General features: G+C 32.1%; 1 protein-coding gene across 3 annotated transcripts in view; it reads left to right on the top strand.

Moving 5' to 3' along the window:
• Nucleotides 1–12760, top strand: part of LOC124543246 (forkhead box protein L2-like) — a 112850-nt gene that overhangs the window by 42289 nt on the left and 57801 nt on the right. For all 3 annotated transcript variants that reach the window (XM_047121389.1, XM_047121388.1, XM_047121390.1), the window contains exon 3: nucleotides 4484–4592. In XM_047121389.1, coding sequence (XP_046977345.1) covers nucleotides 4484–4592 — 109 coding nt within the window. The remainder of the gene's footprint in view (nucleotides 1–4483; nucleotides 4593–12760) is intronic.

Here is a 12760-nt window from a genome sequence, read left to right as displayed (position 1 = left end):
CAAACACCCAGACCCAAAACAAGACAGAAAACTAATGATACTGTACATCTCGGCCGGGACTTGAACCCGGGACCTCGGAGTGGGATACCCATGAAAACCGCTGTACACACCGCTCGACCAAGAATGAAATCGCCTGAAATTATAAGAATACGTGTAGCGTAAATTTAAGACTCGTTCTTTGTGAGTTATCATGTTAAATCGTAAAGTAGCGTTTTCGTTTTTTATCTGTATTAGTAAATGTAGTTTTTAAAAATGACGTTTTAAATTTGACGACCAGCGTTGTCGAGTAGTGTGTACACAGGTTTTCAGGGGTATGCCACTCCGAGATCACGGGTTCGCTTTCCGGCGGAGTTGATGTTAAAAAAAGTTAATTACTTTTCTATGTTGTCTTGAGTATGGGTGTATGCGGTACCGTCATGTCTTCTGATTTTCCATAACACAAGTGCTAGAACATTAATTTAAAATTGTCGTTCCATGCCCGACACTCTTTTGTTTTTTTTTTTAATAATCCGTTTGCGCGGGAAAAAATCTCGTATTATTTTATACAGCCATACCAATGACGTTCTAAAACCGATTACACTTTTATCTAAAAAATTGAAAAAAAAAAGATATACACAGCCAGCCAGTAATCAGGTTTAAATGTATTTTATTAACACGCCGTCGATATTTGTAGAAAGATTAGAATTGTAATGATCATGCAATACGCGGATGAATTTGTGGTTTTTAGTATCAATAAACAAATAGCCGTGACGTTACGCTCAGTAGAACATCGAAATTGATTATTATTGAATGGATTAATAGATAAGTAAACAAAAAAAAAGTTAAAAGAAGTTTTGTAAAATAAGATAAATTTATAGTACCTACGACACAACTTAGATGTCGCATCAGCAAATTCAATGAAACCGACTACTGCCGATGTATGAATCCAATAGAAATAGCTCCGTATCGCACCATTCGACGCAATTCGTCACTATAGATTTTCGAATTGACAAATATATTAGGTCACATGATATTACAAGTTATTTCGTTTGTGTAAAGATCATATTCACATGAGAAATGAATATTGAAAATTTGGGATAGCTTACTTAATTCAGATGTGATAGGTTTCACGAATTTTGCCGATGCTACATCTAAGTTGTGTCGTACTATGTATATCTTATATTATAATCAAAAAATCATAAACTCTTCGATGACGCTTTCCAGTCATACTCATAGCATGAAGGCGTAGTATCGTTAACCGTGACGGTACTTATAAACATAAATTATAATTTGTGTTTATGAAAATATTATGAGAATTAGCCAAGTCAAACCTTAGGCTACAATATATACTCCTAAGTCATAAGAAGAAATGATATTTTGTATAGTTATAAGTCAGGACCATTGAACTTGGCACCCATTTAGATATCACTTCTTTTGTTATTGAAATCAATAACCAAGGCCATATCATAATATTAAACTTGGCTCCTATTTTAAAATGTTTTGTACATTAAACGTCACGTGGTACATTGTTCTTATTAAATTGACCCTGTAATTTCTGGTGTGATCTTTCATTGAATCTATCTCTGTAGAAGCTTCTATCTAGAAGCAATTTATGGGAAGTGGGCTACCACCTCACACAACCACTTAAAGGATATGGGTATAGCAAGCCATTTAACAATACTATTTCGTTCTTTCAAGGGGTAGTCTTAGTGTTACTGTTTGGTGGTAGAATAGCTGAGTAGTGCCCTGATTACAGAAATAAGATCCATTACTATATATATAACAACAACAACAACAACAACAACTGAGTTTCTTGCCCGTTCTACTCCGTGAAATCTGCCTTCTGAACTGAACTTCACTTAATATAGTTTGGTAAATGACGATTCAAAGTCGTTTTAGGTTTCTGCAACTTAAAATATTGAAAATATTTTCGGTTTGGAGGGTGAGTGAGCCAGTGTAACTACAGGCACAAGGGACGTAGCATCTTAGTTCCCAAGGTTGGTGGTGCATTGACGATGTAAGATTAAATGAAATAGTTAATATTTCTTATAACCTTATTGTCTATGGGTGATGGTGGCCACTTACCATCAGGTGGCCCATATGCTGGTTCGCCAACCTATTCTATAAAAAAACAAAAAGGGAATAATAAAGTAAATATTTTGATTTTAAATATTTTTATGTTTTAAGTATATGTATATAATACGATTATAGAGAAGGCCTTTTGTTTTTGTCAAAAAATAATCATATCAATTTCTGGTCTTTCTAAATTACATTCAAATAAACCGCTAGTACATAATGTGACAATGTTCAAGTTATTTAGTTAGATCGCAATTACCATGTTTATTTCAAATTTATGAGTTAGTGGAATACATTTAATTGCTTTCATTAAATCATCAATCAATATAGTTAATGAGGCAAAACGAATTAATGGTAATTGATACTAAAAATAATCATATCAATACATTTGTAATAATCTATGTTAACAGAGTCAATTGGGACCGTTAGTAAAAAAGAATGGTTTCTTTGAAACAATGGGTTTGATGATCTAATAGATCAATTATACTTAAGCTAGTTTTAAAACTGTGACCATTTTCTATAATTAAATGTAAGTCACCAGATCACAATAATAAAAGTCTGTAATATTTCAACTATTGGGCTAAGATCTCCTTTTCCTTTGAGAAGAAGGTTTGGAACATATTCCATCGTGTTCTTTGAATGTGGATTGGTTACACATGTGACAGAATTGCACTGAAATTCGATACATGCATTTTCTCATGATGTTTCCCTTCATCGCGAAGCTAGTATATCGCAAGTAATTATAAAACAAATGAAGTTCTAATCACTGTGTCATCTCGGCTGTAATGCTAATGTAATGGAATATTATTAATATTCGACTTATAATAATATATTTTAAACTGCATGAACTTCGGTGTATGTAATATGTTTTGCGCCACGTAACATTCCGAAATGGGTAGGAATTATGTGGTAATTGATCTTTTTGTCCGTTTGTTACAAATCGGTTTCAATACAATACATTACATCATTCTCTACTAATTTCACCAAACATCGAGAATCGCAGACAAATCAAATCAACATAAACATTATTAAAGTAGGCTTTTACAAGAACTTTTGAATCGTCATTTTACAATTAAGTGATGCTACCACCAGTTCGGAAAGAAGATTCTACCGAGAAGAACTGGCAAGAAACTCAGTAGTTACTCTTTTTTAAAATTAAAAAAATACAAAGTCATGTAAGTTAAATACAATTATTTAAATTAATATATCCTGCTTGCAAGTCAACGGGTATTAACTCCACGCTTTTTTATAATCTGTAAAATGACAAACAGAATAATTATGTTAAATGTTCATGTACTAACTCGCAGAAGAATAGCCTATTGGAAAAAAAAAAACTACTAACATCCTTTATTCCCAGCAGTGAAATATTAATGAAAGTTTTAATACCAAAAGAATATCATGATACAATATATTTATAAAGTATTATTACATACCTGTCATCAATGGTATATTTATTATGATGACTGTATGAAAAGCTGCATTTTTTTTAAATGTTTTTAATTCCATTTGGGATATTTTTGTTCTATTTACTAGCGTTTTTTCAAAAGTTTCCTAGAAATAACAAATTGATATAATATATACTATTACGTACGTGTAGGCATATACATAAAGGCTTCTGTGTTTTTGGGTACATCTGACCTTTTATTGGACTATTTCTGAATTAACGATACATGAAAAATCATTTTCATTGATTGAAGCTCAAAGGATACCCAAGTTTATTTGGTGGGTACAGCTTACAATTGACTAAAATTAAATTCTTTGTTTTTTAATGAATTCATGCATTCGTGGTTGAAGTCTATAAATATTTATCGGTGAAGGTCAGCCGTCACCTCAGCCCTATAGGGCTTTAACCAAAATATTTAGATAATTTCGGAACAATTCGCACTTTTTGGAATTCTCGGCTAAAAGATATAAATTGCAGAGATATATTGTATAGTATTATAATATTCATAGATCATTCTAGATCCTTTCAGTTCATGTGTTTTTTAAAGTTTGTGATAACGTATTGAAATATTAATGTGTGAAAAATTTATCACCAACTTACCGACTTCGTGAAGACGACGCTTTGGTGATAGAAATATCAAAATACTAATTTGTTTATAATTTATGCTTTATAACAATTTTATTTTGTTGGCAAATTGGCTGACAGATGGCAAGTGGTTACCACCACGCATAGACATTGACGTAAGAAATAATGAACATTTCCTTATTTTACACCAAAGCGCCACCGACCTTGGGGGATAAGATGTTATGTCCCTTGTGCCTGTAGTTACACTCACCTTTCAACCCGGAACCCAACCATACTGAGTAATGCTGTTTGCCAGGAGAATATCTAATGAGAGTTTGGTACCTACCCAGACGGACCTACACAAAGTCCTACAAATTCAACATTATCACTTGATGATCATATTTAATTTTCTTCAAACAGGAGCTGTCAATTCACGCTGTGTCAACCCACGAGCTATTGAAACCCAAGGATGAGCCATCGTACAGCTTAGCGAATAACAATATGTGCACAATCACCTTACCCCATACAGGTATGACCTAGCAATATTACTAACCAATAGTTTTAGCGATTGTCGACCTTGTAATTGAATAACAACCAATAGTTGTAGCGTTAACCGTTTGTCGATCTTGTGATTGGATGTTTTAACTAACTCTTTCTGGTATCGTACAGCTAAAATTCATAAGAATCTACTTGTCCCAAATTTTCTCTTCATGTTAAAATTTTCGAAAGTCTGTTTTTATTGGGCGAATGCAAAAATAAACTATTGTTTACTACACTGATTATTGTCATATTAGATATTTTTTAATATTTTGTAAAGTCTTAGTCCAACTGTCTATTAAAAAGAAGGACTTTAGTACCTGATATATCAGTAGGAATCAGTAGTATTAGTATGCGAGTACCACATGTTGTTTTGTTGGAGGCAAAGAGGCAGAACTAAGATGGTACTTACTTGAACCTTAAGGGTTAAGATGGAGCGAGCACCACTGACATTTAATATGCTAAAACCTTCATAATTTATATTGTAACGCGCTTGTCACCCATTTAATCAGCGATTGGTTAACGTGTACCAAAGTACCAAGTCTTCTTAAAAGAGGGGATTGCTTACCAAATGTGGGTAACTCTTTTTATATAGGCCTACGTGATCAATTATTAAACGTACTTAAACGTTGAACCTTAATTTTATATTCATTTATTAATAAGTGAATATTCATGTATATAAATATATTTATTAGGTATGTATAATTTTGCTTTATAAAATTGAATTGTTTGATAAAGAGAGTAGGTTGTACTGTATTTCATAGGTTTTGTTTGCTTGGCAAATTGAATTGGAATACAGTAGTTCCCATTCAATTTGTCAAAATATTCTCAATTTTTAAACAATTCATTTCGTACTCACAATAAAAACCACAAAACTGCTGTTAATATCGAGGAAGTTTCTCTTTGTTGCTTAATGGCAAATATTCAATAATACTACCTATGTATGTATATATTATTCTTTTTGTTAAAATATCTATAGAATTGTTTGAAATAATCATAATAAAATAAGTTTTATTTGAATGTACGTTAGGTAAGTTAGTGTTACTATAAATATTCTTGGTAGGTCCATATTTTATTAAATAGTAAAGTTAAAAATCCTTTTTAATTATAATGAGCGTTATACTTGCTTATCGATAAAAACTATGACCGCTTCGGAAATAAACGCCGAGGACCTTTTGGTGTATATGAAAATGTATCTGTACTAAGTTGTCCACAAGATCCGATTTTAAACATAACATATCTATTGGAATAATGTATTAGTATTACAATATAGATAAGCCTTGTCCAAACGTGGATTAAGAAAATTGGTATTAGTGTTAATTATCTAATCGAATTATAAAACCCAAAAACTTCAAACTCGAAATTAGCTTTCATATACACAATACACACACACACACACATAGATACACTCATACAAAGAAAACTGGTAAAAATTAAGATTCTTAATATTTCACAATATAAATGTTACAGAATATCTTTGAATACACTGTAAGGTAACCTGTGTGTATATACATACGACGTCGTTCTATCTTTGAGTACGAGATAAATTGTAAACAAATACTTCGCGTTAGACAAATTGTTGCACCGATATTAATTTACGCCTTAATACGTCATATACCATTGCTTTGGCTATTTAAACCTTAGTTTCTAAGTGGTATTTTTGGTTAATTATTTGGCTAAATTTAATGGATTAACGTTTAAAACAATTCATAACCGTTTTATATGCCAAGTGTAAACATAATAGGGTCGGAAATCTCGTGTAGCCGACAGCCGTAAGTAACTAACGCCTATAACGTATCGCGTTACAATAAAGCAAGCGTCTAATTATGTTACACTAGCTTTAGCCCGCGGTTATAATTTACGATCGATATATTACCGTCGAATTTAAGAACTCTTAACAGATGTTAAAGCAGAACATTACGTCTGTTTGTATCAGAATTTCTTATAACCTGGAATTCGATTTTTAATTTCCAAGCAGATTTATTTTTATTTGACAAAAAACGACGTAAACGCCATTTTAAAGGATATTAGTTTTCGTAAGCCAGAGAGCAAGAAACAATGAAACAAGTCATGATTGTTACGGCAATCAATTTATAAAGCGAATAAAACCACAAAACACGCCGTGTAGTGAAGTTTTACAATTAAAGGTTTGGTAGTTTTTTTGCAACAATGCATTATAAAAGGGCGTTACCTCATTCAATAGAAAATAGAAGATTTAATTCCTTACGTAATTCATTGAGGTAACGCGATGTAAATACTCGCTTCTGAAATGACTATTGAAAGACAAAGTTCAAGTGCTGTATCGAAATACATACAATTAACTCCTGCTAATCCGGGCCCTAGCTAATGCGGCAGCTCTTGTTATCCATTATATTTCTTCTTCTTCTTAAATATTTTTGATCAATCAGACGTTTTTCTTCTTATTTTCAGTGTTGTGTGTGTTCATACATGGAGTCTGTAACTGTTATGTCCCTTATGCCTTGAATCTTTATATAAGTATATATATTGAAATTATATTTTAATCAAACAGCGCTATATGTGTACGGGGAATGTATCGTGCATCGTTTGTTAATCGCGTAAAAATGCAGACGGCATTCATCGTTTGTTTGAAATGAGCATTCCATAACATCAGTTTTATTATATAGAATTGAAATTGTTCTGCTTCTAAATTAACTGCCAGAATTGTAGAAATTTTAAATTATATCAATAATCATGTTGTTTTATGAAGATATTGTGTCTTTAAATTTGTTCAAAAATTCGAAGATTTAAAATAGAGAGAATTAGTATCTCTGTGAATGAATTTCTATCGATGCGATAATAGACTGTAAACACAAATAATACTTTCTTGGATTTTAACTCTTAACTATTGGAAGATTAAGTAGTTTTAACTCAGTAGTTAATAAAGGGAGTAAGTAGTGCCACGGTATCGCAGTGACGCTGTTGCACGAATTATTTTATAATCATTAATTATATTTTATAGTTTATATCTTATAATTTCTTTTCTATTTAGTTATTTAAGGGTTGCTATGCTATTATGTGAGAAGTCAATTTCACCTGTGAGACGTTGACAGTCAAGACGCATATCACAATTTCACATTACACTTTTCACGCTGGTGTACTGTGGTAAGTGAGTGAGTTTCGAATTTTTACTTACTGAATAGTTCTACTGTAAATTTGTCCTTATAGGAGTAGCTTTTCATCTCTGATGCATAGTTACTTTTATTGTCAACAGTTAATTTTTCAAATTGGTAACAAATAAATCAGCACAATTTTTCATCTATAATATTAGTAGCTGATTAATATTAACAATAAAGGTTACAGATAAAAAAGTAAATAATAAAATAAATTCAATCAAATGATTTGATTTCTTCTCGTATTGTTCTATTTAAACTTTCAGGCAGATTGTTGATTTGTTATAATTGAACGACGACATGCGTTTTCTTGTTCGTACTCGACTGATAGCCATATAGAATCGGCTTAAAATAGACGCACGGACAAAACATATCGCCTTGCATGCCGTTATAAAATAATAATAATGTCAGCTGAATTTCGACAACTACGTCTAATCCCATATATGTTCCTACTTGACGCCAATTCTATTATCAAAATCAAAATAAATTTTTATTCAAGCGGGCTTTTACAAGCACTTTTGAATCGTCACTTAACAATTAAGTGAAGCTACGACCGGTTCGGCAAGAAGACTCTACTGAGAAGTACCGGCAAGAAACTCAGTAGTTACTCTTTTTCAACATTTAAAAAATACAAAGTCATGATAGTCAATACAATTTTTTAAATTGATATATCCTGCCTGGAAGTCAACAGGTATTGATTCCACGCTTTTTTATCAGCTATAATTTGTACACCACAAATGAAAAGGTGTAGTAAGGCAGACTACCAATTATGCCACTGTTTTGAGTCTACCACGGCATATTGTAATCATCCCTAGTTCGATATAAAATGCAAAGGCAGCAAAATCAACTAATCGAATGGCATTTAAAGTAATTTTGATATTTGCACATAAGACGGAAACGAGAAAAATGTAGGGCTATTCTGTTATCAGAAACTCGAATCTCACCCCAGAACACGAATGTGACAGAAGCTTTAGTAATTACTAAATTTTATAGTATACATCTGTCAAAATCACGTGAGTAAACTCAGCTGTCAAAATTTCACGAGTGACGTGCAAAGTGACGTTTTACGCTCTTCGATACTCTCAATATTCTTGGAATTAAGTTCTTTTAAGCAAACGTCATATTACTTTCTCACTGTATACTGTTTTAAATAAAATTCTTACTAACATTATTTTATGTCATTGCTATTATTCATTCGGAACATTAAAAAAAATATTTTTATTTCTTGTCATTGAACTATTTGCGTTAATTTATTTACATTTAAAATATATCGATATAGTAGGACATGAACCAACTATTGCTTTACTTTAGAAGTCATTATTGAAATAAAATGAAGTGATGCTTTTATAGTACTTTAACTAACTTAACCGAACCTAACGAACTATAAGCCTGAGCTACTGCTGCGACAGGATACTGTAATTGCACTCCACTACTTGTAACGTTTAGGTCCGCAAAAAATAACCAGTAGGATAATCCTCAGAATTTACAGAGACAGAAGTTCAGAGACACGGTCTAAAGCTTTGCGTATAACCGAAGCTCTGAAGCATTGTCAATCGCTAAACTACGAGGTTTTACTAAGTATATCAGAAAATCCCATCAAATTCTCATAGACCTCAATCAAATTTAAATTTTGGGAATTTAAAATTGTTAGCGGCATGAACCACCTACAAAACCCACAGGCAGCTCTTTTTGGACCCATCGAACACCATTTGTATAAAATATTAAAACTGGCGAAGCTAGGGCACCAAGTCTTGAAAAAAATCAATCCACAAATCCAGTCTTTCGTACTCCGAAAATAGTAATTAAGTGCAAGCCAGACCGGACGGCATTAATGACCGCACAATTTACTCCGGGTATCAAACCCACTATTTCTGACGTTAAACCTATCAATGAGTTTCCGGCAGTTGACACATATCGGCAATCAAATTCGAACTCAATGAACAATACACAGTCGTAAATAATGTTTCAAGTTCGCTTTACGCAGCGCTTTATTGCTTGAGATTAACACTAGCTTTTAGCGCGGTTTCGTTTATAACTTATGTTTTAACATTAAAAAAGGTACAATATGCATCGATTTAATACTGTTAAATTCCTTTTCGTCCATATTTATTATTTTTAATGTTAAGGATTATATAAGCGAATGTAAAGATTTACTATTTTTAATGTTCAGGAATAAAGTAACGAATATAAAATATGATAGATCGTGCTCGAGCAGTGGAGGAAACCTACATATATCCTACCTGCCTAATACTAACGACATGTATATCCCACTACCCGCATTGGAGCAGCACTCTTTAATAAAATCCAAACCTTAAGAGTCATTCTTTTACTTACTTACTTGCTTACCTGTGTATAAAAAGTAACGCTATGTGCCACTGGGCTAAGGCCTTCTCCTTTGAATCACAATTGTCAATATATGTACATAATATGTACATTGAAACCTTAAGAAATATTAATCATTTTATACATCACAGCACTGTGCATTGGGAATTATAATCAAAATATACTTTATTTAAGTAGGCCTTTACAAGCACTTTTAAATCATCATTTAACAAACTATATTAAGGGAAGCTACCACCGGTTTGAAGTACCTAAGGCGTCATACTTGAGGCGTGATACTAAATCGGAAGACAAAAAGACAAGTTATATTTGGCGGTAGAATATTTCTTACTAAGCCAATTAGATTTCTTATTTTAAAATGGATTACAAAAATCAATTTAAGAGTTATTTCAAAACTAAGCCGATCTTGTCCTTTTAATTGAACTAGTGATCAGACAATATCTCTAAAAAACAGTCTATTTGTACCTCTACAAAGAAGTACAAGTAAAGTAAAGTAAAGTAATAGCCTGTACATTTTCCACTGCTGAGATAAGACCTCCTCTTCCACTAATAACAGGGTTTGGAACATATTCCACCACGCTGTTCCAATGCGGTTTGGTGAAAAGCACATCTGGCAGAAATTCGATGAAATTAGATACATGCAGGTTTCCTCACGATGTTTTCCTTCACCACCGAGCACGAGATGAATTATAAACACAAATTAAGCACATATATAGGTGGTGCTTGCCTAGGTTTGAACCCGCTATCATCGGTTAAGATGCACGCATTTTAATCACTGGGCCATCTCAGCTCCCAATAAGAAGTACAAGGCCAAGTTGTATTTATATATTTATATTGATCGAATCTAATTTGATTTAGGTCAAGTAATATCTAAGAATAATAAGTTGGTGAGAGCGCTCCACGTGATACATTTTTTCAGTAATTCTTATACTGAATTATTCTGTGTTTTATATATATTTTTGTTAAATTCATTCATTTCTTTCCAAGGCTTTCGTTCAGACGAATTAAATTTTATTTACTGTATCCAATTATTGTATGTTTGTTGTAAATTCAATGAAATTCCCTTCATGTTTATTTATATAGGTATTATAATGGATCAAAAATTTTCCATCAGCATATTTGAAATTATATTACTTAATATTGGTTTACCTGCATTCTATATTATAGTATATTATAGAAATAAACATGTTTAAATAACATATTATTTCTATAATTTTTTGACACATTATATTTTATTCTCATTACGAAGATCTAAGATAATCCAAGCTTAACCGATTTATAAGAAACTAATTTCTATATCTAAGGAAATAAAGTTCAATTTTGTTTTCAATTAACTCGATATATAAGGATATATTTTTTTCAAAGGATTTCCACCAACCCGCATTGGAACAGCGTGGTGGAATATGTTCCAAGCCTTCTCCTCGAAGGGAGAGGAGGCCTTTAGCCCAGCAGTGGGAATTTACAGGCTGTTGTTATATATTATTTTTTATTATATAAGGATATAAGCCTTTTTCAACCGACTTCAAAAAGGAGGAGGATTTTTAAACTAAATAAAAGATTACTAAAATTATTGAAGAGTTGAAAGAACAAAATAATAGTCTTAAAATACAAAATACTGAGATTTTGAAAACCAATGATAAAATTGAAAAGACTTTATCACACACAACAGCACTGTATAGCGATTTAAAAAAATCGATGGAGATTATGTCGGAAAATTACAACAAAGCAGTGACTAGGATTGTATTCTTGGAGGACCAATTGGAAGAGATCCAGCGCACCCAACGCGCAACCTTCATTGAAATTAACACTCCTATGAAAGAAAAAGAAGACGTTTTGCAAATGATCACACAACTTCACAGTTTCATTGGTTTGAAGTTACCAGTTGATGACATCCGCCAGTGCTATAGAGTTAAAACTGGTAATAAAAATCCAATCATAGTCGAATATCAGGATGGTCACACTAGAAATAAAGTGTTACAAATGGTGAGGAAATTCAATAAAGTAAGTGTAGACAAGATTAATACTAGTATATTTGGGGAACAAGACATAAAAGAGCGAATTTATGTCAATGAATCTCTTACCCCGAAAGCAAGAAAATTACACTTTTTGGCACGTCAACTTAAAAAATCTCACGGTTATAGATATAACTGGATTTCAAGAGGAAAAATTTATGTTAAGAAAACTGATGGTGACCCGGCTATACAAATAAAGTCATTGAATCAAGTCGAAGATTTGAAGTTACAAAGAAACATGTGACTAGTATCAATTACTGTCTGGTATTTATCACTTCTAACTACTAGCCTGGTTTTTCCTTTCCATATTTCGATTAAGATTTTGTTTAGCATAGCTCTAGTTCTTATTATTCTATATCTTTTTGTTTTAAACGTTGATATAAGCCTTTTTTTATTTATATATTATTTTTTGCAATTTGTTTCTTTATCACACGCTTACATGCAACTTAAACAGATCACACTTCACTTTACATATTATACACTACATCGCATACGTTTAACACTAAATCATACGTTTATCTCTAAAATAAATACTTCAAAAGCAATATCCTTTAACCTTTTCCAAATCCAATATCAGTACTGCAAGAATAAATTTAAAATTTCTTATGAAAATGGTTAATATTGAGGATTTTCAAGCTGATATTGATAAAAATCTCAATATCGGCAAAGCGGTGATA

Source organism: Vanessa cardui, chromosome Z, assembly GCF_905220365.1.
Source record: "Vanessa cardui chromosome Z, ilVanCard2.1, whole genome shotgun sequence".
Classification (NCBI taxonomy): Eukaryota; Metazoa; Arthropoda; class Insecta; order Lepidoptera; family Nymphalidae; genus Vanessa; species Vanessa cardui.
Note: the sequence above shows the minus strand (reverse complement) of the source record. Positions and strands in the feature narration are given on the sequence as shown.